Source organism: Cervus elaphus, chromosome 19, assembly GCF_910594005.1.
Source record: "Cervus elaphus chromosome 19, mCerEla1.1, whole genome shotgun sequence".
Classification (NCBI taxonomy): domain Eukaryota; kingdom Metazoa; phylum Chordata; class Mammalia; order Artiodactyla; family Cervidae; genus Cervus; species Cervus elaphus.
This window is the reverse complement of record NC_057833.1, coordinates 5,814,396-5,840,980: the sequence shown is the minus strand read 5'-3', so window position 1 is coordinate 5,840,980 and position 26,585 is coordinate 5,814,396. Positions and strand designations below refer to the sequence as shown.

Here is a 26,585-nt window from a genome sequence, read left to right as displayed (position 1 = left end):
GTGCCTGTTTGAGTCAGTGGAGGGGGTGGTCCTGGGGCCCACTGGCAAAATTTGAAATTTGTAGTGGTAGGAATTGCCCATACCCTTCTGGGTCCACAGATGCAGAGCCTGGCATCTGCCTGTGGTCTGGAAGAGGTGGCCAGTGCCCATCTTTGGAGCCCAGGACAGCAGTGGCGACTTGTGCCCATCCCCAGAGCTCCTCTGGGAGGTGCTTGGAGCCTGAGGGCTCTCACGGGGAAAGACACTTTCACAGCGGTCCCACCCCTCTCCTTGGGCATCTCCCAATAATGGTGCCTCACCGCTCTGGCAGGCCCAGGCTTCTTCCTAGTACACCCTCAGTTGCTACAGCCTGAACTTTTCAGCTGTTTCCATGTCCAACCCTGGTCCTCTCCCTGGGACTGAGCTCTTGAATCTGAGTGTCAGCATGCACCTCTCACCCCTACCAGCAGAGGACTGTCTAGGTTGTGGGGACCCTCTGGACAAGTTACTCTCTGTTATGCCTTCCACAGATGGATTGCTGCTCTCTCCGCTTAGGCTCTGAAATTTCCCATCTGTCCAGGCTGATCTCCTCGCTGATAAGAAGACTTCCAGAGTTGTGGGAACCTTTCCTTCTTCACGGCTGCCTCCCTTGGGCACAGGACTGATTCCTTCTTTTTCTTCTTCCTTTTGTTCTTTCCTGATTACATGGAAGTTTCCTTGTCTTTTCAGAGATCTGAGGTCTCCTGTCAATTCTCAGGAGCTTTTCTGTGTGAATCTTTCCACTTGTATTTTCAATGTTTCTGTGGGAGGAGGTGATTTGACTTCCTATGCCTCTGCCATCTTGATTCTCCCCCTCTCCTAAAGCTCTTTAATTGGCTCACTGATACAGCTCTACAACTACAGATATAATTCACCTAGCAAATTTTTCTGATGCTTTAAAGAGTTGAGAACTTCACTATCATCTTGTCCTTCTTTCCACTAAAGGAAAAAGAATGTACTTTAATACAAAACTGATCTTCTGTGTTGCCTAGAATAAAGAGATCTTCTTTCTTCTGTATCATCTGTGTGTTCCTCTAGGTTATCTGGGTCTAGTATACTATGGCCTTTGAAATATTTTACAACTATGCATTGTCTACATTAAGCACACCCTCTATTGCTCATTGTCTTTGACCTCTTTTTATTATATTGGTCCTCTGAATTATCTTTTGTATAACAGTGGCTTGGTTATCTTACTGAATGAATTGAATTAAAATATAGTCTTTAACATATCTGTATTTTTATATCTGCATGAGTCATAAATTTTTCATAGTTTAAAAATTGTCCTCAATGCCACAGACCTTCCTCTCCTCAATAATCGTGTGTTAGTCACTGTAGTATTTACATATCAACTTGCTGGTTTGTAATACTGACCTAACATATAAGCTTTAACATAAGCTTTAACATATAAGCTATAAGCTTTATGTTAAGTTTTATGATTAATGTAATTAATGATGTTTACAGAATGAATCTTGAACCACAAAGATTCACATGATTCCAATGATTAATTCAGGCAAGCAAATTTTTTTCATCTGATTTAAGACAATATCTTTGAATAGTGTCTCTCTTTTATAAAAAACACAACTAGATGATTGTTGAATAAGATGCTATTTCATACATGGGCTGAGACAACAAATACCAGTGAAAAACAGAATAGTCTATACTTGTGGGTCCTGATATAATAGTTCAGTGTTTGGATTTCAGGGAAGAGCTTAACATGGTAGAATATGTTAAGAGATTGGAGAACAGATTAGGTGCTGAGATGACCAAAAAGCAAATAATGAAGCTGCAGACTCAAGCAATGTGTTTGGGGATTAGATTATCAAACAAATGAGCAAATACAATTACACTTAGACAGCACCAAATTTACTCAGTTTAAAAAAAGACACAGAACAACAGCATGCAAAGAGTAGCGTCACAGGGACTTCAGAAAAGGAGACACTGTTTATGACGTGTCCTAATGGGAATGAATTTTATTCATGAGGTTCACCTAGACTAACATGAGTGTGGGCCCCATCATCACGGGAGAGTCCATAGGTTCAGATATCATCAGCTTAAATATCTTTCTAGTTATATAGCTCCCTGTAAAGATAAATGTATCAGTCCAGAAGTTCAAAATAATAGAATACCCAATACTTACTGCAATGTACAGTTGGTGAGGGGACATCTTGGATAATCAGCACGTAGAAATCAGTGGAGTAACTCATCTATCTTCTGGGTTGATGTTTCTAAACATTTGAGTATGGGCTAAAATTTTAGGCTTTTGAAAGGATTTACAGTTCAGATGTTGGCCTTTTCCCTGTATCAGCAAAGAAGGCTAGCGATACGTCTGAAAGCAGATTTTGTGTGAGTGAAAGAAAACTAATGATTTATACAGAGAGGATAAAACTAATGTATGGGCCACTAAATGATAAAAAGGCTTGAAAGGTATTGCTTCCCAATCTCATCTAAAAGCCATTGCAATTTTCCTTTCTTAAAATTACTTGTCACTCACCATTACCATTCATGTCACTACTAGGAAACTATCATGTGTATGTTGCCTATAATCATACTTATTTTTATACTTTACTATGAAATTTGTGAATATTTAATATGTATCACTCTGAATAAATTACATTTATTGGGATAAATATGGTACAGTCTCCTTTTTATCAAGATCTAATATTAGGGAAATTAAGTTTTTTCAAAGATACACAATAATTTTGCTTTGATTTAAACCTTGATTGATCAAAACTAACATCATACTGTCACTTAAATTCACAAATCTCAAAACATAGCCTTTGGACTATAACACTGATTAGCTAGTTAGTTATATGTACTACTTACAGATTTTCTTCTAGCCAATTAATATACTTATCTTTTATTCTAATGCCTAGTTGTAAGTACATTGGCGAGGTCATGAATGATAAAGCTCCATGGATTCCATCCTCCATATGGTCATGAGAAACTTTAACTCCAACATTTTGAAGTCGTGAGACATACATAAGTCCATCATCTCTTAGAACATCATGTTGACAGGTGAGGATATAAGTTAAGGGCAGATTTTGCAACTGGGAATCATTGACTGCCAAGGGTGATAACCTACTATCCAAAAGTATTGAATACGAAGGGTTAAGTCTTCCAAGAATTGGTTCAGTATATACATGGTTTTTCTTGTACTTCTCAGGAAGGAAGGTGCTCCAGTTAACCAACTTGAACAGATGCATTGATCCATGAGGCATGTGTTGATTTTTCATCATTGCCTGGGCGAGTGCTTTATCCTGGGTCAAATGTAGGCTTGCAAGTCTGATTGCCAGTTTCATTGACAGAAGTGGACCATGCTCAAATTCTTGGTGAGATGGCAAGGACAAATCAACTAGCTGTAAGCCAGGGTAGATTAAAGCTTGTGCTTTAAATTTATTTTTGAATTCTGGATCATTCTGTATCTGAAAAAAGATGCAGTAAAATGTGAGTGAGTCCAAGCCTTCCACGCTATAGGAGTAGGAGGCTTTCCTCCAGTCACATCAGCTTTTATGTAAATAATTACAAGAATGATATAGTACCTCATAGTTGCACATTGAGTGCTTTAAAAAGTGTCATCCCACTTTCATCAATAATGCTTCACACACAGGTTTACTCACATATGACAACCAAATAAAAAAAAAATAATTATGTAATTCCTGTGAACAAGCAGTCTATACTGAAAAATCTGACCTACAGTAACCTGAGAAGAAATAATGAATGTAATAATAGAATACCATTACTCAAACTCACATATTAACTAAATTCAAATGGAGTTCAATCAAGTTAAAAAAAATATTCCTAACATACCATTTGTCTTTTGGAGAAGACAGTATAGTGGCACTAGTGGTAAAGAATCTGCCTGCAGTGCAGGAGACACAAGAGACATGGGTTTGATCTCTAGGTCAGGAAGATCCCCTGGAGTAGGAAATGGCAACCCACCCCAGTATTCTTGCCTGGAAACTTCCATGGACAGTGGAACCTAGTGTGTTAGAGTCCATGGGGCCACAAAGAATCAGATATGCCTGAAGTGACTGAGCACACACACGCACAATAAACAACTTGTCTTTTGGAGAAAACCAAAAGACAAAAGTGTAGTGTGGTGGGAAATAAGCATAGTAATTAATGAAATTTTTAAGGGCAAAAAAAGACATGGAGCATTGTATTTGAAGTTTTTCTTCCTTACAGAAATAAGAAGCATCCTAATATCTCAACTATGGGGTGAGATGAGCCACCATATATTTTCCTTTCCTTTGATTTTACCTCTGCACTCTAAAGAAGAAAACTTAAAAGTAATCTGAGGAGCCTAACCCCAGACCAACAGCCTCAATGGTGACATCTATAGAAATGAATATACCAGTTGCCACTACACATGAAAGGCTCACTCTCTGGAGGGTGTTTCTTAATGCTAACCCCTCCCAGAAGTAGCTGACATACAAAATGAGAATTAATTGAAATTAATCCCAGTAGAACCTCACAAGGAGACGTGATATCCAACCAACTGCAAACTACACACTCAAGGTATAGTGGGAGCACAGTTTCAAAAAGACAATGAAGAAAAACAAATCTGTCTAACAATCTCTCTTATGCCCTTGATCCCTTCCCAGTGTCCTCCATACAGATTATTTTCTAAATCAACTGGCTCATGTCATAAGCAGAGTGGAGGAAACAACAGCAACCTCAAAAACAAAAATGAGGCAGAATGAGAGATCAAAAATGAGAGAAACTCAACCAATACTTTCCCAGGCTAGTAGCAAAGTCATACAAGAGGAGCTAGAAGAGCCTGCTGGTTTTACTGGTAGGTATCCTTCTTCTTATGTTAGTTTTGGTCCATAAAATTTAGTTTTGGGGGTAAAAATTATCTATTGTACTGAATTCATTTTTCAACTATATTAGTTATTGGGAACAACAATTATTTAACTGCACACAGCAATGGTTTTAACATAGACCATTTTCTTTTTTATTACACTAGTGATTCTTCCTTGCAAGCATGCCATGTGGCCCAAATGTTATCTGCTAACATTCCACTGAAATACATGAACTACAATAGCTAAGGAGAACAAAAAATCCCTTGTCATATTAAACAGTGATTCCTAGACATTGTTCTGTTTCCTTCAAAATTGTTAACTAATTAAAAGCCTTTCTTACTACTATATGTCACTTTTCCTCAATGCTGCTAAAGCCGCATTGTCTAATGGTAAAATTATGTAAAAGGACAGGAGGGTTTCTTCTGTTTTTTTTTTTTCCCCACTTAATAGCTTAAAATATAAAACCATTAAAAATATCCTAACAAAGAAAATGATTATTTTGTGTTAGAGTTATAGCATGTGTGTATGTGTTATAAATATATATATAACATATAACACACACAGCTTACCAGTTGAGTCACTCCTGCTGCAAGTGTGCCCCCAGAACTATCACCTGAAATACAAACTCGATTGGGGTCCACTCCATATTTTGCAAGGATTTTATCCTGTAGAAAGAATTTGACCACAGAGGCAACATCCTCCTGGGTAACAGGAAATGGATATTGAGGACCTAGTCTAGGGCTTCAGGAAAAAAAAAAGAAAGAAAGAAAGAGACAAAGCATTTAGGTTTAAACTTCAGTTGCGTATATCCACGTATCTCTCGATTTAACCAGCAGGTCCAGAGAACAAAATTGGCCCTACTTTCGATCTTTAGTGTCATCAGTCACACCTGGACTTCCTACTAACTTCTGTTTTTAAAATAAAATGTAGATTCTTGTATAATGTTTTTAAAATATTTGTTCTATGGAAGATGAAAGAGATCAGGATTCTATCTTTATCCTCATAAAATTGTATAGAATTTTTTCAGCAAATGTGCAATCAATAGGGGAGATGATCTTTCTGTAGCATTTATTAGATTCTCAAATGCAGTTGGTAGCAAATATTTTCACAACCATATTAAGAGTGTGCACTAGATTTTCAAAGCAGCAAATCTGAGAATGAATGATTTGTAGAGGTCTTATGTTAGAAATTTATTTAGGTAAAAATTCTACAAAATAGTGTGTTCTGTTATCAGAATTTGTATCATAAGCTGAGTACATGAGTATGAGCTTACATATGACATGAAAACACAATTCAAAATAAATATTTAAATATAGTAAGTGATCTTGCATGACAACTGTAAATGTCATTCTAAGACAAATTGTTAGAGCATCTGTTAATGTATCCACTATATATATATATATTTTTTAAATTTTTTCTTCCAATATTGAGGTGAACTCTATTGGGCTGTATTATTTCTACCTATAATAGTAACCTTACTTTGCAAAAGAATTGGTGAATTAATAATGTCAGTATCAACCATTAAATGCTGACCTGATGACCCTTGCAATCTTGTCATATTGTAACAATATCTAAAATATCTGAAATGTAGTATAAATTAAGGAAAATAGCATATCAAAAATGTATTGTTACTTTAAATGGTCTTCAGGGTACAAAGAAAGAACAAATATCAGAAGTAACTGATTGAATTCTTAAACTCAGTACAATACGCATCACGATTTTAAAAGCATCTTAAAATAAGAAAGTGGTATATTAGGTTCAATTACAGAGAGAAAGGGAGAGCATCCTAACTACTGTAAATAAGAAGTACCTCTGAAAACATCTGACTCTTCTGGTTGCCCTGAGGCAGCATTAGTGAGTAGGACAGCAGTGGTTGCACTTGTATGCTCTATTTAATACCCTTAAGTTCTCAATTAACAGAAACACTACTGTGTTCTCTGTTTGCTTAACTTAAATCTACTTAACTGATTGGAAAATGGGGAAAAAAACTTCATTATGAAAATGAAGTACAGAGAACCCCTGAATAGATTACATAGTACTGGACATATGCTAGTTTTTCTTGTATATTGTTGGAAAAATCATTAGCACTTAAGTTCTCTCATTTTGAGAATGATTTTAAATTTTCAGACGGTCCCAACATTTGCATCTGATGTTTCTCCAATTAAGAGTATCTATGTAACCAATATCTTCTAATAAACTATAATGAAAATGAATCTAAAAAAGAATATATATGAGTGTAATTATATCACTTTGCTGTATACTTGAAACTAACACAATATGGTAAAGAATGGCACTTCAGTGAAAAAAAAAAATCTATAAAATTAATCTTTTATCACCAACTGAAAAGAAAAAAAACCACAAAACTCAACATCCCAAGTGCATAATGGGTAGCTAAGCGCCTAGACATTTCTAGAAGTACCACAGCTGTGTTGCCAAAGACGTTCAGCCTGTGGTGCCTCTCAGAAGTCTGTGCAATGACAGAGGTTGAAGGGAAACTAAGTACCTTTGAGGAAGATAAGATAATGTAACATTAGCAAAAGCTACTAACATGAATGTAAGATCCCTAGGTCCCAAGCCCTCTGGGAGGCTTGGGTGCCTTCTTTGGAAACCAAAACTATGTCACAAGGGCAAGAATCTTAGTAAAAATCACGGTCTTACTCCACTGCAACAACAACTGCATCGACTTTGTTTGCCGTCCATCTATTCAGGAGGTCCAAGGGTGTGTGCTCTGAAATGAAGAAATTAATATGAACATCTGCCCTGTAAATAAATGGCAATTGAAAACCGACAACACTGTGAAAGCTGACAGAAATATGATTAATTGGTGTGATCCTCACACTTCCACGTTTCCTGCTGCCGCATGTTAGGATCCAGAGATGAAAGATTTGATGGCTGCCACCAAATGGGGAAGGTCACTGCAGAAGGAAATACACTCAAAGAATCATGAGAATACATACAGAGCTCAGGGAATTAACTGTTAAGTACAACTGAAACAAGTATTGAGACAGAAGTAGGATATAAAGTGAAACCACATTGGAAAATAGGAATACCGGTACCAGTACTTGGATGCTACACTAAAGATTTCTTTGTCAACAAGGCGATAGATCTTACCAAAGAATTTAGTTATAAAATTTATGACCAGATTAGCATATAACAGAAGCAAATTAGAAAAAGGGTGACATAAACAAGGAAATAGTGGTGAGCAAAAAAAAAAAAAAGGAGAAGCAACAGAAGGAAATAAAAATAATAATTTTTTTAAGTGTGGAGAGAGAGAAAAAGCTATTTAGGAAGACAGGTGGACAGAATTGGTTACTAAACGTAGATGCTAAGGTACAATAAGTAATCGATTGCAATTCTCACATTCATAGAACAGCTGAGGAGCAGTTCCTCTGCTTGTTTTCTTGAAGTTGTTTTTACTTTTGTTGTTTATTTGGGTTTATTTTTTTTCCTAGACTATTGGGGTGGGGAGTAGATATGATTCAGGTTGTTTAATCATGTTAACCTTAAATTATCTGTGGTTCCTCCAAATATGCTGGCAAGCTCTGAAGTTCTATACATATTGATCTTAAACTTAGGACCGTGGTTACAGCTGGAGGTATAGCTTTGGAATTCAACAGCATAGGTGTGAGGGGTAGTGCTGAAAAGTGGAAAGGTCTAAATACAAGAGCATGCAGAGTCAAAAACTAATGAAAGGGCTACTGGAGAACACGAACACTTATAAAAATCTAAAAACAGACTAATGCATATATATGGAATTTAGAAAGATGGTAACGATAACCCTATATGCAAAACAGAAAAAGAGACACAGATGTATAGAACAGACTTTTGGACTCTGTGGGAGAAGGCGAGGGTGGGATGTTTCGAGGGAACAGCATCGAAACATGTATATTATCTAGGGTGAAACAGATCACCAGCCCAGGCTGGATGCATGAGACAAGTGCTCGAGCCTGGTGCACTGGGAAGACCCAGGGGAATCGGGTGGAGAGGGAGGTGGGAGGGGGGATCGGGATGGGAAATACATGTGAATCCATGGCTGATTCATGTCAATGTATGGCAAAAACCACCACAATATTGTAAAGTAATTAGCCTCCAACTAATAAAAATAAATGGAAAAAAAAATCTAAAAACAGGCCCATTTTGTGCATTTGTTTATATTTGCTTTATTTTAAAGAAAGAGGAACATGTGAAGTTAAGGGGGAGAGGCAAAAATCAAAAGAAGTTTGTTTCATAGAAACCAAAGGAGCAGAGAATTTCAGTGAAGCAAAGAGGAGGGATCATTGTCAAATTACACAATTTAAGAATTATTAAAGGAGAAATTGGATTCCACAGTGTATAAAAATGAGCCTGAGAAAGATAAGAGAGTGATAAGTGACTATCTAGAGAGAGATATTTGGAACCAAGGAAGATCAAGGTAGAAGATGTTATAACATGTTTAGGTGCCAATAGAGAGGACACATTTATAGATAGAAGAAAAATATTGATTAAAATCCTAACAATAGTAGGAAATATGACCACAGACAAAAAAGAGATTAAATCTTGGCAAAGATAAAAATGCATTTTCTACAATGTAAGTAGAAAGAAGTAAAGTTAAGACTTAATACAGTCTATAATTTTTGAGGACATATATGGTTGGCAAGGAGTAAAGAGTGGATGGTTGCTGAATTTGCACAGACATTCTTGATAGATGAGGGAGGATAAGCTGAGAGACTTGAAAGAGCATGAGGTTTTGAAAATTGCATTGATATGAAGGATAGGAACTAAATACACACAAGAGACAACATCTTAAAACCACCTTGAGGGTTCATAGGATGAGACTGCTCACCAGTGGTGTGAGGGTTAAGTCTGTTGATTCTGCTGACAGGCCTTGGTTTGGTTTTTGGTCCCTCCACTTGCTAATAGGACTTGGAACAAGTTACTGAACCATTCTGTAGCTACCTTACCTCTAAAAGCATGATAATAATACATATCCTAATATTGTGAGTATCTATCAAATAAGAGTGGACCACTCACCAAACTACTGTAGCATTTGTGGTTATTTTGAAATGTTAACAGATCATAAAATCAAAATTCTAGATATAATCACTCAGGCTGTGTCTCTTTGATGAAAGGTGTCTTTTCATTTGTTCCTTACATTTTGGAGTTTCTTCAATACAATATCAATCATATTCTGTGCTGTATGGTAGATCAATAATATCAATAGTCTAAAAGCAACTGTGTATATATGTGTGTATGTGAGTGTGTGTGTATGTTTGAGCATGTTTGAGTTTGTGTCTGTTTGGGAATGTACATGAGTGTGTAACTGTCTTAGCTATTCCATCATACCTCTTGGAATCATCTCCAAACATTAGACAGAAATATACTTGAGGAGAGGTACTTGATTACTCAGGTGTATTTTATTTTTCAAGTTCAAAAATATGCATTGGATTCTAAGCCTCAATGTGATAAGTATTGATGCATCACTGTCTACAATATGAGTATACATTTGCTACTTGGAAGTTGCAGATATTATCACTTCTGAACAAACATTTAAATCATCTTATTCACTTCTGTTTTTCTGAACCTAAAATCATGTCATCAGGTAATTTCAAACTTAAACTTTAAGTTTACTACTTGAATCTCCCATTATACATTGTCAGTGTAACTTTATTTGATAATAACTTTTTTAAAGCAAAAATCTCACCTGATATTTTTATGATTTATTTACAAAAAAGTATATGAAGATATATATATGAACCTTGACTGATATAGTTTATCTCTCTGCTAAGTACACTTACTTACAAACATAAATTATATAAACAAAAGTTCTGCCAAATATAATATACAAAAATTATTTTAATATAAATACTTATAATGTGCAACACATACAAACACATATACTCACAAACATTTGCTTATATAAAAAGTACTTACTGTAACTTCCTAAGACAAAGGCACCACCATGAATAAAAATTACAGCTGGTCTCTGGCTTTCTCTCTTCCTCTTCGGCAAGTACAAACGTACTGGAATATCACTAAACGTTGTATCCATCACTGTAACATTTTCATCTGAAATTGGTTGTGTATAGTCCAGTTTTATTATTATGGAAAACAATTCATCAAATCTTTTAAGGCCTATTTTTTCCAATATAGTAGACTGTCAAAACAAACAAAAAAATTAGAACTTTAAATATTTCAGTTTTTAGTAATATCAATACATATAAATATATACTCAAAGAGGAAGAATAAAAGATGAATAATACCATAAAACTACTAGAACTCATCAATGAATTTGGTAAAGTTGCAGGTTGCAAAATTAATACACAGAAATCTGTTTCATTTCTATACACTAACAACAAAAGATCAGAAAGAGAAATTTAAGAAGCAATTTCATTTACTGTTGCATCAAAAAGGATAAAATACCTAAGTATAAGCCTACCTAAGAGACAAAAGACCTGTACTCTGAAAGGTATAAGATGCTGATGAAAGAAATCAAAGAAGACACAAACAGATGGAAAGATATACCATGTTTATGAACTGAAAGAATCAATATTGTCAAAATGACTATACTACCCAAGACAAACTACAGATTCAATGCAATCCCTATCAAATTAACATTGGCATTTTTCAGAGAACTAAAACAAAAAAAAATCTCAGAATTGTGTAAGGAGACACAAAAGAGCCTGAATAGCCAAAGCAATTATTAAAAAGAAAAACAGAGCTGGAGGAATCAGGCTCCCTAACTAATACTACAGAGCACCAATCATCAAACAGTGTGGTATTGGTACAAAAAAATAGAAATATAGGTCAATGGAACAGGATAGAAAACCCGGAAATAAACTCATGCACCTATAGTCAATTAATCTATGACAAAGGAGGCAAGACTACATAATGTAGGAAAGACAGTCTCTCAACAAATGGTGCTGGGAAAACTGGACAGCTACATGTAAAGAAATGAAATTAGATCATTCTTTAACTTCATACTGGAGAAGGGAATGGCAATCTACTCCAGTATTCTTGACTGGAGAATCCCATGAACAGAGGAGGAGCCTGGCGGGCCACAGTCCATGGTGTTGCAAAGAGTCGGACACGACTGAATGACTAACACACTAACTCTCTGCACAAAAAATAAGCTCAAAATGGATTAAAGGCCTAAACGTTAGACCAGACACTACAAAACTCTTAGAGGAAAACATAGGCAGAACACTCTCTGACATAAATCACAGCAAAATCTTTTTCAATCCATCTCCCAAAATAATAAAAATAAAAGCAAAAATAAACAAATGGTACCTACTCAAAAGCTTTTGCACAGCAAAGGAAACAATAAACAGAAAGACAACCCACAGATTGGGAGGAAATATTTGCAAGTGATGTGACTGATAAGGGGTTAGTCTCCAGAATTTACAAACAGCTTACGACACTTAATAGCATCAAAACAACCCAATCAAAAAATGGACAGAAGGTACCTCATTGTGGTTTTGATTTGCATTTCTCTAATAATGAGTGATGTTGAGCACCTTTTCATGTGTTTGTTAGCCATCTGTATGTCTTCTTTGGAGAAATGTCTGTTTAGTTCTCTGGCCCATTTTTTGATTGGGTCATTTATTTTTCTGGAATTGAGCTGCAGGAGTTGCTTGTATATTTTTGAGATTAATCCTTTGTCTGTTTCTTCATTTGCTATTATTTTCTCCCAATCTGACGGCTGTCTTTTCACCTTACTTATAGTTTCCTTTGTAGTGCAAAAGCTTTTAAGTTTCATTAGATCCCATTTGTTTAGTTTTGCTTTTATTTCCAATATTCTGGGAGGTGGGTCATAGAGGATCTTGCTGTGATTTACATCACTCATTATTAGAGAAATGCATATCAAAACCACAATGAGGTACCATTACACACCAGTCAGGATGGCTGCTTTCCAAAAGTCTACAAGCAATAAATGCTGGAGAGGGTGTGGAGAAAAGGGAACCCTCTTACACTGTTGGTGGGAATGCAAACTAGTACAGCCCCTATGGAAAACAGTGTGGAGATTCCTTAAAAAACTGGAAATAGAACTGCCATATGACCCAGCAATCCCACTTCTGGGCATACACACTGAGGAAACCAGATCTGAAAGAGACACGTGCACCCCAATGTTCATCGCAGCACTGTTTATAATAGCCAGGACATGGAAGCAACCTAGATGCCCATCAGCAGATGAATGGATAAGGAAGCTGTGGTACATATACACCATGGAATATTACTCAGCCATCAAAAAGAATTCATTTGAACCAGTCCTAATGAGATGGATGAAACTGGAGCCCCTTATACAGAGTGAAGTAAGCCAGAAAGATAAAGAACATTACAGCATACTAACACATATATATGGAATTTAGAAAGATGGTAATGATAACCCTATATGCAAAACGGAATAAGAGACACAGAAATACAGAACAGATTTTTGAACTCTGTGGGAGAAGGTGAGGGTGGGATGTTTCAAAAGAACAGCATGTATACTACCTATGGTGAAACAGATCACCAGCCCAGGTGGGATGCATGAGACAAGTGCTCGGGCCTGGTGCACTGGGAAGACCCAGAGGAATCGGGTGGAGAGGGAGGTGGGAGGGGGGATCGGGATGGGGAATACGTGTAAATCTATGGCTGATTCATATCAATGTATGACAAAACCCACTGAAATGTTGTGAAGTAATTAGCCTCCAACTAATAAAAAAATTTAAAAAAAAAAATGGACAGAAGACTTGAGCAGACATTTCTCTAAAGAGGACACACAGATAGCCAACAGGCACAGGAAAAGATGTTCAACAGCACTAGCTATTAGAGAAATGCAAATCAAAACTACAATGAAATATCACCTCACATCAGTCAAAATGACTCTCATCAAAAAATCCACAAACAACAAATGCTGGAGAGGATGTGAAGAGAAGGGTACCCTCCTGCACTGTTGGTGGGAATGTAATTGGTAGAGCCACTATTGGAACAATATGGAAATTCCTTAAAAAACTAAAAGTAGAGCTACCATGTGACCCTGCAATCCCACTCCTGGGCATATATACAGGAAAGAAAAGGGCCTGAAAAGATACATGCACCTGAGTATTAATTGCAGCACTGTGTACAATAACCAAGACATGAAAACAACCTAGATGTCCATTGACAGGGGAATGGATAAAGAGGTGGTACATGTATACAATTCACTATAGCTCAGTCATTAAAAAGAGTGAAATAAGGCCATTTGCAGCAACATGAATGGACCTAGAGAGTGTCATACTGAGTGAACTAAGTCATAGAGAGAAATAGAAATATTATATGACATCCCTTATATGTGGAATCTAAAAAGAAATGAACACATGAACTTACTTACTGAGCAGAAAGAGGTTCACAGACTTAGAAAACATACTCACATCTGCCCAAGGGAAGGGATAGTTAAGAATTTGGGGAAGGTCATGCAATACTGCTATATTTAAAATGGATAACCAACAAAAATCTACTTTATAGCACATGAAACTCAGCTCAACATTATGTGCCAGCCTGGATGGGAGGGGTGTTTGGGGGAGAATGGATACATGTATGTGTATGACTGAGTCCCTTCATTGTTCACCTGGAACTATCACAGCATTGTTCATTGCCTATACCCCAATACAAAATGTTTTTGATATTAAAAATTAAATAAATATAATAATACTGTAGAGGTCTCATTGTACATCCTAACACATATACTATAGGTTCAGTTCAGTTCAGTTCAGCTCAGTCACTCAGTCATGTCTGACTCTTTGCGACCCCATGAATAGCAGCATACCAGGCCTCCCTGTCCATAACCAGCTCCCGGAGTTTACTCAAACTCATGCCCATCGAGTCGGTGATGCCATCCAGCCATCTCATCCTCTGTCGGCCCCTTCTCCTCCTGACCCCAATCCCTCCCAGCATCAGGGTCTTTTCCAATGAGTCAATTCTTTGCATCAGGTGGCCAAAGTACTGGAGTTTCAGCTTCAGCATCAGTCCTTCCAAAGAACACCCAGGACGGATCTCCTTTAGGACGGACTGGTTGGATCTCCTTGCAGTCCAAGGGACTCTCAAAAGTCTTCTCCAACACCACAGTTCAAAAGCATCAATTCTTCTGTGCTCAGCTTTCTTCACAGTCCAACTTTCATATCCATACATGACCACTGGAAAAACCATAGCCTTGACCAGATAGACCTTTGTTGGAAAAGTAATGTCTCTGCTTTTTAATATGCTGTCTAGGTTGGTCATAAATTTCCTTCCAAGGAGTAAGCATCTTTTAATTTCATGGCTGCAATCACCATCTGCAGTGATTTTGGAGCCCCCCAAAATAAAGTCTGACACTGTTTCCACTGTCTCCCCATCTATTTCCCATGAAGTGATGGGACCAGATGCCATGATCTTAGTTTTCTGAATGTTAAGTTTTAAGCCAACTTTTTCACTCTCCTCTTTCACTTTCACCAAGAGGCTTTTTAGTTCCTCTTCACTTTCTGCCATAAGGGTGGTGTCATCTGCATATCTGAGGTTATTGATATTTCTTCCGGCAATCTTGATTCCAGTTTGTGCGTCTTCCAGCCCAGCGTTTCTCATGATGCACTCTGCATAGAAGTTAAATAAGCAGGGTGACAATATACAGCCTTGACATACTCCTTTTCCTATTTGGAACCAGTCTGTTGTTCCATGTCCAGTTCTAACTGTTGCTTCCTGACCTGCATACAGGTTTCTCAAGAGGCAGGTCAGGTGTGGTATTCCCATCTCTTTAAGAAATTTCCACAGTTTATTGTGATCCACACAGCCAAAGGCTTTGGCATAGTCAATAAAGCAGAAATAGATGTTATTCTGGAACTCTCTTGCTTTTTCGATGATCCAGTGGATATTGGCAATTTGATCTCTGGTTCCTCTGCCTTTTCTAAAATCAGCTTGAACATCTGGAAGTTCATGGTTCACATATTGCTGAAGCCTGGCTTGGAGAATTTTGAACATTACTTCACTAGCATGTGAGACAAGTGCAATTGTGTGGTAGTTTGAGCATTCTTTTGGATTGCCTTTCTTAGGGATTGAAATGAAAAAGGACCTTTTGCAGCCCTGTGGCCACTGCTGAGTTTTCCAAATTTGCTGACATATTGAGTGCAGCACTTTCACAGCATCATCTTTCAGGATTTGAAATAGCTCAATTGGAATTCCATCACATCCACTAGCTTTGTTCGTAGTGATGCTTTCTAAGGTCCACTTGACTTCACATTCCAGGATGTCTGGCTCTAGGTGAGTGATCACACCATTGTGATTATCTGGGTCGTGAAGATCTTTTTTGTACAATTCTTCTGTGTATTCTTGCCACTTCTTCTTTTAACATCTTCTGCTTCTGTTAGGTCCATACCATTTCTGTCCTTTATTGAGCCCATCTTTGCCTGAAATGTTCCCTTGATATCTCTAATTTTCTTGAAGAGATCTCTAGTCTTTCCCATTCTGTTGTTTTCCTCTATTTCTTTGCATTGATCGCTGAGGAAGGCTTTCTTATCTGTCCTGGCTATTCTTTGGAACTCTGCATTCAAATGGGACTATCTTTCCTTTTCTACTTTGCTTTTTGTTTCTCTTCTTTTCACAGCTATTTGTAAGGCCTCTTCAGACAACCATTTTGCCTTTTTGCATTTCTTTTCCATAGGGATGGTCTTGATCCCTGTCTTCTGTACAATGCCATGAAACTCTGTCCATAGTTCATCAGGCTCTCTGTCTATCAGATCTAATCCCTTAAATCTATTTCTCACTTCCACTGTATAGTCATAAGGGATTTGATTTAGGTCATACCTGAATGGCCTAGTGGTTATCCCTACTTTCTTCAGTTTAAGTCTGAATATGGCAATAAGGAGTTCATGATCTGAGCCATAGTCAGCTCCTGGTCTTGTTTTTGCTGACTGTATAGAGCTTCTCCATCTTTGGCTGCAAAGAATGTAATCAATCTGATTTCACTGTTGACCATCTGATGATGTCCATGTGTAGTGTCTTCTCTTGTGTTGTTGGAAGAGGGTGTTTGCTATGACCAGTGTGTTCTCTTGGCAAAACTCTATTAGCCTTTGCCCTGCTTCATTCTGTACTCCAAGGCCAAATTTGGTTGTTACTCCAGGTGTTTCTTGACTTCCTACTTTTGCATTCCAGTCCCCTATAATGGAAAGGACATCTTTTTGGGGGTGTTAGTTCTAAAAGGTCTTGTATGTCTTCATAGACCCATTCAACTTCACCTTCTTCAGCATTACTGGTTGGGGCATAGGCTTGGACTACCGTGATATTGAATGGTTTGCCTTGGAAATGAACAGAGATCATTCTGTCATTTTTGAGATTGCATCCAAGTACTGCATTTCGGACTCTTTTGTTGATCCTGATGGCTACTCCATTTCTTCTAAGGGATTCCTGCCCACAGTAGTAGATACAATGGTCATCTGAGTTAAATTCAACCATTCCAGTCCATTTTAGTTCACTGATTCCTAGAATTTGACATTCACTCTTGCCATCTCCTGTTTGACCACCTCCAATTTGCCTTGATTCATGGACCTAACATTCCAGGTTCCTATGCAATATTGCTCTTTACAGCATCAGACCTTGCTTCTATCACCAGTCACATCCACAACTGGATATTGTTTTTGCTTTGGCTCCATCCCTTCATTTTTTTTGGAGTTATTTCTCCACTGATCTCCAGTAGCATATTTGGCACCTACCAACCTTGGGAGTTCCTGTTTCAGTATCCTATCATTTTGCCTTTTTATACTGTTCATGAGGTTCTCAAGGCAAGAATATTGAAGTGCTTTGCCATTCCCTTCTCCAGTGGACCACATTCTGTCAGGTGCTTCTAAATAAATCCATATATATAGTGTTTTTTAAATGAGTAATGTGGTCAATTTACTTGCAGCTTATCTTATATTGGCCTATTTATTTCTTAATTATAAATTATAAATTTTATCTGAAAAATTATTTGAGAAAAGATTTTCAACTTCTTTGGGTATTCTAAATATTTTCATTTAACTCATTGTAATTTAATTTATATAAAATTTCATAAAGTGTATGCTTATGACTTTACTAATAAAACTATGCCCATTTTTTGAACTGCAAACACATTCCTGTTTTTAAGAAAGACTTGGAGAAAAAAAAACAACGCTATTTGTAAATTGCATGCCATTGGAATCAAGCTCTATTTACTGTTTTTGGTAGGCTTCTAATATCTTTGTAGTATCTTCCACTGAATAGTCACACACAAAAAAAAATAATTGTGAAATATTGTGGAGAAAAAGAACATTACACAGCATTTATTATTATAGCTATCAGAGGTTGCTTAAATTTTATGACTTATTTTAAAAAATCATATAAGCAGTGTGCTTTAATGATGAGGATACTGAGACCTAGAAAGTTCCAGTTTCTGACCCAAGCTAGATGCCTAGTAATTGACAAGATGTAAATACATTTTTCTAGGCCACTGCAATATATACTATTTGTACTACTCTACATATAATATATGGCTAAATTATGTTTTACAAAACAGCCTATGAGAAATGGAGCAGAGAAAAATATTAAGAGACTGAACAGAGAAGAAAAAGAGATAAAAGGAATCCAGATTGGAAAAGAAGAAGTAAAACTCTGTTTGCAGATGATGTGAACCTCTACATAGAAAACCCTGATGATACCACCAGAAAATTATTAGAGCTAATCAATGAATAAAGTAAAGTTACAGGATATAAAATTAATACACAGAAATCTTTTGCATTCCCATACACTAACAATGAGAAAACAGAAAGAGAAATTAAGGGGAAAATCCCATTCATCATTGCAATGAAAAGAATAAAATACTTAGAAATAAATTTACCTAAAGAAACAAAAGACCTATATATAGAAAACTATAAAACTCTGATGAAGGAATCAAAGATGATACATATAGATGGATAAATATACCATGCTTGTGGATTGGAAGAATCAATGTAGTGAAAATGAGTATACTAGCCACAGCAATCTATAGATTCAGTGCAATCCCTATCAAGCTACCAATGGTATTTTTCACAGAACTAGAACAAATAATTTCACAATTTGTATGGAAACAAAAAACCTAGAATAGCCAAAGCAATCTTGAAAAAGAAGAATGGACTGGAGGAATCAATTTGCCTGACTTCAGACTATACTACAAAGCTAGAGACATCAAGACAGTATGGTACTGGCACAAAGACAGAAATATAGATCAATGGAAAAAAACAAAAAGCCCAGAGATAAATCCATGCACCTATGGACACCTAATCTTTGAAAAAGGAGGCAAAAATATACAATGGAGAAAAGACAATCTCTTTAACAATTGGTGCTGGGAAAACCAGCCAACCACTTGTAAAAGAATGAAACTAGAACACTGTCTAACGCCACACACAAAAATAAACTCAAAATGGATTAAAGATCTAAATGTAAGACCAGAAACTATAAAACTCCTAGAGGAAAACATAGAAAGAACACTCTCTGACATAAATCATAGTGAGATCCTCTATGACCCACCTCCCAGAGTAATGGAAATAAAAGCAAAAATAAACAAATGGGACCTAATTAAACTTAAAAGCTTTTGCACATTGAAGAAACCAAGGCAAAAAGACAACCTTCAGAATGGGAGAAAATAATAGCAAATGAAGTTACTGACAAAGAATTAATCTCCAAAACATACAAGCAGCTTATGCAACTACATACCAGAAAAATAAACCACCCAATCAAAAAATAGGAAAAGGAGTATGTCAAGGCTGTATATTGTCACCTGCTTATTTAACTTATATGCAGAGTACATCATAAGACATGCTGGGCTGGAGGAAACACAAGCTGGAATCAAGATTGCCAGGAGAAATATCAATAACCTCAGATATGCAGATGACACCACCCTTATGGCAGAAAGTGAAGAAGCAAAGAGTCTCTTGATGAAAGTGAAAGAGGAGAGTGAAAAAGTTGGCTTAAAGCTCAACATTCAGAAAACTAAGATCATGGCATCTGGTCCCATCACTTCATGGCAAATAGATGGGGAAACAGTACCAGACTTTATTTTCTAGGGCTCCAAAATCACTGCAGATGGTGATTGCAGCCATGAAATTAAAAGATGCTTACTCCTTGGAAGGAAAGTTATGACCAACCTAGACAGCATACTAAAAAGCAGAGACATTACTTGGCCAACAAAGGTCCATCTAGTCAAGGCTGTGGTTTTTCCAGTGATCATGTATCGATGAGAGTGTTGGACCATAAAGGAAGCTGAGTGCAGAAGAATTGATGCTTTTGAATGTGGTGTTGGAGAAGACTTTTGAGAGTCCCTTGGACCTCAAGGAGATCCAACCAGTCCATCATAAAGGAGATCAGTCCTGGGTGTTCTTTGGAAGGACTGATGTTGAAGCTGAAACTCCAATACTTTGGTCACCTGATGTGAAGAGCTGACACATTTGAAAAGACCCTGATGCTGGGAAAGATTGAGGACAGGAGGAGAAGGGTATGACAGATGATGAGATGGTTGGATGGCATCATCAACTCAATGGCCATGGGTTTGGGTGGACTCCAGGAGTTGGTGATGGACAGGGAGGCCTGGTGTGCTGTAGTTCATGGGGTCACAAAGAGTCGGACACGACTGAGTGACTGAGCTCAAAAAATGAATCAAAAAATGGGCCAAAGAACTAAACAGGCATGTCTCCAAAGAAGATATACAGATGGCTAACAAATACATGAAAAGATACTCAACATCACTCATAATCAGATAAACGCAAATCAAAACCATAAATGAGGTACTATCTCATGCCAGTCAGAAAGACTGCCATCAGAAAGTCTCTAAATAACAAATGCTAGAGAGGGTGTGGAGAAAAGGGAACCCTCTTACACTGTTGGTGGGAATGCAAACTAGTACAGCCGCTATGGAGAAGAATGGAGATTCCTTAAAACCTGGATATAGAACTGCCACACGACCCAGCAATCCCACTGCTGGGCATACACACCAAAGAAACCAGAATTGAAGGAGACACACGTATCCCAATGTTCATTGCAGCACTGTTCACAATCGCTAGGACATGGAAGCAACCCAGATGTCCATGGGCAGACGAATGGATAAGAAAGCTGTAGTAAACATATACACAATGGAATATTCAGTTCATTTCACTTCAGTTCAGTTGCTCAGTCATGTCCGGCTCTTTGCGACCCCATGAATCGCAGCACGCCAGGCCTTCCTGTCTATCACCAACTCTGGGAGTCTCCTCAAACTCATGCCCATAGAGTCAGTGATGCCATCCAGCCATCTCATCCTCTGTCGGCCCCTTCTCCTCCTGACCCCAATCCCTCCCAGCATCAGGGTCTTTTCCAATGAGTCAACTCTTTGCATCAACTGGCCAATGTATTGGAGTTTCAGCTTCAGCATCAGTCCTTCCAATGAGCACCCAGGACTGATCTCCTTTAGGATGGACTGGTTGGATCTCCTTGCAGTCCAAGGAACTCTCAAGAGTCTTCTCCAACACCATAGTTTAAAAGCATCAATTTTTCAGCACTCAGCTTTCTTCACAGTCCAACTCTCACATCCATACATGACCACATGTCCCATTACTTCATGGCAAATGGATGGAGAAAAAGTAGAAGCAATGACAGATTTTTTTTTTTTTTTTTTGGCCTCCAAAATCATTGCAGAGTTGACTGCAGCCATAAAAATTGCTTGCTCCTTGGAAGGAAAGCTATGACAAACCTAGACAGCATATTAAAAAACAAAGATGTCTCTTTGCAAACAAAGTGACATAACTATAGTCAAAGTTATGGTTTCTCCATTTGTAATGTATAGACGTGAGAGTTGTACCATAGAGAAGGCTGAGCACCAAAGAAGTGATGCCTTCAAATTGTGGTGCTGGAGAAGACTCTTTAGAGTTCCATGGACTGCAAGGAGATCAAACCAGTCAATCCTAAAGGAAATCAACTCTGAATAATCATTGGAAGGACTGATGCTGAAGCTGAAGCACTAATACACTGGTCACCTGATGCAAAGAACCAACTCTCTAGAAAAGACCCTGGCTCTGGGAAAGACTAAAAGCAAAAGGAGAAGAGGGCCACAGAGCATGAAATGGTTAGATAGCATCACCGAGGCAATGGACGAGAACCTGAGCAAAGTCTGGGAGAGAGTGAAGAAAGCCTGGCATGCTGTAGTCAATGGGTTTGCAAAAAGTCTGACACAACTTAGCACTGAGCAACAACAAATGACTTGTATCCCCAACAGGAAGAACTCTCTATAGTTAAAAAGGGAAAACAAGGAACCAATCTTTCAAAATGGAGGAACAATTAGACATGCATGTCACCACAAAAACATGGAATAAGATATAGACACAAGAAACAATGCTCAATACTTGTAATCATAAAGGAAATGCAAATGTGTACTACAATCGAATATTTTGAAACAATAATTAAAATTGCTCTTAAAATAATTGAAAATATTAGGTGTAGAAAGGACACAGAACAACTAAAACTTTCACATTTTGCTGGTCTGATTGCCAAATTGTACTAGCTCTTTAAAAAGCAATTAGGCAGTTTGCTATATGTTAAATATACATTTATAACATGACTCAGAACATCTAATTCTAGGTATTTACCTGGTAGAAATTAAAATTTTTGCTTATTCAAAATCCTGTATATGAGTGCTTTTTCAGCTTTATTCATATCCACTCCAAAGTGGGAACAACCCAAATATCTTTCAACTGTTTATTTAGAATAAGCCGTGATACATCCAGCTTCCCTTGTGGCTCAACTGGTAAAGAATCTGCCTGCAGTGCAGGAGACCTGGGTTCAATCCCTGGGGTGGGAAGACCCTGGAGAAGGGAAAGGCTACCCACTCCAGTATTCTGGCCTGGAGAATCCTGTGGATTGCATAGTCTATGGGGTGGCAAAGAGTCGGACACAACTGAGTGCCTTTCACTTTCACTTTCATGATACAACCACATAATGGAATACTACACAGCTTTAGAAAGGGTTGAACTTGTGATACTCTCAATGCATGGATTACTCTAGAATATATCTTTCTTTTTTATTTATTTTATTTTTGGCTGTGCTGGGTCTTTGTTGCTGTGTATGCTTTCTTTAGTTGCAGCAAGTGTGGGCAACTATAATTGCATTGTAGGGGGTTTTCATTGTGGTGGCTTGTCTTGTAGAAGAGAATGGCCTATGCGGTGCATGTGGAATCTTCTCGGACCAGGGATCAAATCCAGGTCTCCTGCATTGGCAGGTGAATTTTTAACCACTGAACCACAGGGAAGTCTCTCAAATGTATTATGTTTAGTGAAATCCATTAAGCTGGATGCATGATTCACATGCAGATGAACCCATCTGGGCTTCCCAGGTGGCTCATGGTAAAGAACTCACCTGCAATGTGGGAGACACAGGAGACACAGGCAGGATCCCTGGGAGGAGAAGATCCCATGGAGAGGGGAATGGCAACCACTCCAGTGTTCTTGCCTAAAGAATCCCATGGACAGAAGCGACTAGCAGGCTACAGTCCATGGGGTCTCAAAGAGTCAGAAATGACTGAAGTGACTGAACACACACACACACACACGAACCCATTTATGATATTTCAGAAACACAAAGTGTGCAGGCATACAATGATCAGCAGTTACCAGATGTTTAGGGTGTGGAAGTGTTTACTAAAAAGGGAAGCATGAGGTGATTTGAGGTGATTTGGGGGGTTATGTTTTCATATTTTGATTTTGGTGCTGGTTACATGAACCTATACCTGTATTAGACTACATAGGACTCTATAATCAATAGGCTGACTTTTATGCAAAGCTAAAATAAAATTTAAAATTTGGCATAGTGTTGAAGAAAAGTAGTCTGAATATAGACTGTATGGTTTGATTCTCAATTCTCAAAATTATTACCTGTGTGTCTTTGGTCTTCTTATTCCCTGTGCCTCATTTTCCTCATTATAAAATGAGGATAACTATAGTGACTTCTTCAAAGTGCAACTGTAAGTGTTAAATCATAGTTTTAAGGAAATTGAAGCAGGACAGGGTACATCATAAGAGCTCAGTAAACTTTAGATTTTTTCATTGTCAATATATGTGAAAAATACTCTTAAATATTTTCATTGCTGGTTGAAGATAATCATAGTGAGGATAATTTCAATTTAGCAGATATATCACTTTAACGTGAACTCTACTTAACGCACTGTGGTGACATGAATGAGGAGGAAGTCCAAAAAGGAGGGGATGTATGCGTGTAAATGGGTGATTCATCTTTCTGTACAGTAGAAACTAGCACAATCCTCTAAAGCAACTATACTCTAATAAAAATAATTTAAGAAATTAACTTTTTTAGGGTTTTTGCCCCTTATTTCTGATAACTCTGATGATGGGAGTAGATACTTACTGGATTTCTACTGAACAAATACCAGCTATCATTTTAGACATCACTACATGCTGTCTTGGAAAACGTGTCCTCCTGTTCTGATAGTAATGGTGCAATTAATTTATAGATTTCTCACTTTACAGTTGAAGAAATTGAGCCACAGAAAAATGAAGTAGACTTTTTTAAGATCTGAATTTTAAATTCATATTCTTTCTTCTACTTTATGCAGCCAAAAATATGAATGTCTAACTCTGTAGTCTTGTTTTTCCACATCATTTGATCAAGAATTGTTGCACATTATAAAATTTACTTATGACAATAACAAAGTGATTATCACTTGAGCAATTATAAGCTGATTGATTGCTAAAATAATTTGCATGTATAGTCAAGCAAATGCAAAAGCCATTTCTATTTTATATGTGCAATATTTTAATTCTGTTTTGCATTTGATAAACTAGAAGTTGAATTCTACAATTGCAAGGTTTCAGAATGTACTAACATTGATGAAGCAGGGCAGTAAATAAGCATTAGTTACTCTGAAGTTTAAAACTATAGAAGCTCTTCAGACAATAACATGGCAGTATCTCTCTACGGCTGGCACTTGCTCATTTTTCTCTCTGATCCAGTGAATGAAAAGGTGAAGCATTCACAATAAGAGGGAACACTGAAGGCAACAGGTCATGCGGCACACTTTTAACTTCAGGCAGGAGATATCTTGGGATCTAGTTTGACAGATCTGTCATCTTCTCTGGGTAGCACACCAGACAGCCACTCCCTGGTACCACACACTGCTCTGTCTTCCCTGATCACTTACTGCCTGTTGATGCACTGTCCCTCAAACTTCCTACTGTTCACATCATTTATAAGGCCTCCAGTTAGCAGCATGCTTTGATAGGGGAGCCTGATACTTTCCTTGAGGTAGATCTTAGTTCAAATTCTAGTATTGTCACAAAAAAGTCTAAAATGTAGCAATTTAGTATTGAAGATAGACAAAAGCAGTGGTTTTCAAAGTATGGGCTTCAAATTCTTGTGGGTCTCTGAGAGATATTCAGGAAATTCACATAATACTTTGATACTTCCTGCCTTTTTTAAAAGTCCAATTTCCTCATGAGCATGTAGTAGAATTTTCTAGAAGCTACACGACATGTAATATTGCAACAGGTTAAATGCAAAAGCAGATGGTGACTACAGCTCTCTTCCATAAAGTGAGACATAAATGGGATTTGCAAGAATGGAAAACAATATCACTGTTATTTATTTTAACTTCTAATAGGTTTATTATATTAACATCATTATCATTAAGTGTATTGATTTCTTTCTCTTTTTCTTTTTTTTGCCACACTGTGGGGCATGCAGGATCTAAGTTCTGCTACCAGGAATTGTACACAGGCCCCCTGCAATGGAAGTGTGGAACCTTAACCACTGGACTACCAGGGAAATCCCTGAATTGTATTCTAATGAGGTCAGTTTCTAATGCAAATACTAATAACTATAACCCACATTACAAAAGTTAATTGAGTCTCTATATTTAAAAACTATAGGTATAGAAGCTAAAAACTTCAAAAATGACTGAGAGAGACACTAAAACAATACAGATACTATATGTACATCAAAATATAAAAATATAATCAGTATACAGGAGTAAGTTTAAGAAAATACATGATTAGTTTTTCTCAGAAATATAAAATATTAATTGCTTTAAAATCCCTTAAATTTTCCACTTAAATAATATTATTTCTTTTATTCTTGGCACAGTATATTTTGTATTTATTTTAAGAGCAAAATTTTATCTCCCATGTTTTATACAGATTCAGTAGTTTATAATGATTTATTAAATCAAACAGATTAATAATATTTGAATGATTTATCCTAAAAAAAAAGTCATTTTCAAAATACTAATTACAAGAAACCTTACATTTGCTTATAACAAGGAATCCCAATCCCTTGGAAAAAAAAAATTACCATAAGTGAAGTAGCTTTTGTAGCAGCATCCATGATCCTTACTTTCCAGGGTTCTTCAATGTTTTCTGGCATTGGTGTATAAATATAAAAAGCAAAAAGAATACAAATCAGTCCAAAGCATAAAATTTTGTACCCCATAATATTCTTTTCACAACCTCTGGGTAGCAATGATACAATGCCACCGTATATATACTAAAATGCTAAGTAGTAGGACAAAGGTACATGACAGTGTCTCTCAAGTAATCTGACTATGTTAACCATGCTGACCTAACATTCAGTTCCAAAATTAAGAATGACCAGTTGTAGCTGGTTCAACAGCTACACACACACTTTATCTGAAACACAGTTCACAATATGTCTCATGAAACATGCAGACAGAGTAGCAAAGAATTTAGAACATTGGCAGAAGCTCTTTCATCCTGTGCCACTATCATTGACTCAGCACAATAAATTTTACTATGAATCTAAACAGAACACAAGATA

The 26,585-nt window shown here is 37.2% G+C and overlaps 1 protein-coding gene across 1 annotated transcript; it reads right to left on the bottom strand.

Moving 5' to 3' along the window:
- Positions 1-1,814: 1,814 nt before the first annotated feature.
- LOC122676063 (arylacetamide deacetylase-like 2) lies at positions 1,815-26,268 on the bottom strand. Its single transcript, XM_043875371.1, has 5 exons — positions 26,103-26,268; positions 10,734-10,956; positions 7,482-7,551; positions 5,393-5,564; positions 1,815-3,440 (listed from the first exon to the last, which is right to left on the bottom strand). Exons 1-5 carry the CDS (start codon positions 26,238-26,240, stop codon positions 2,838-2,840), a joined length of 1,206 nt encoding a protein of 401 aa, XP_043731306.1. The 5' UTR covers positions 26,241-26,268; the 3' UTR covers positions 1,815-2,837.
- Between the last annotated feature and the right edge of the window lie 317 nt (positions 26,269-26,585).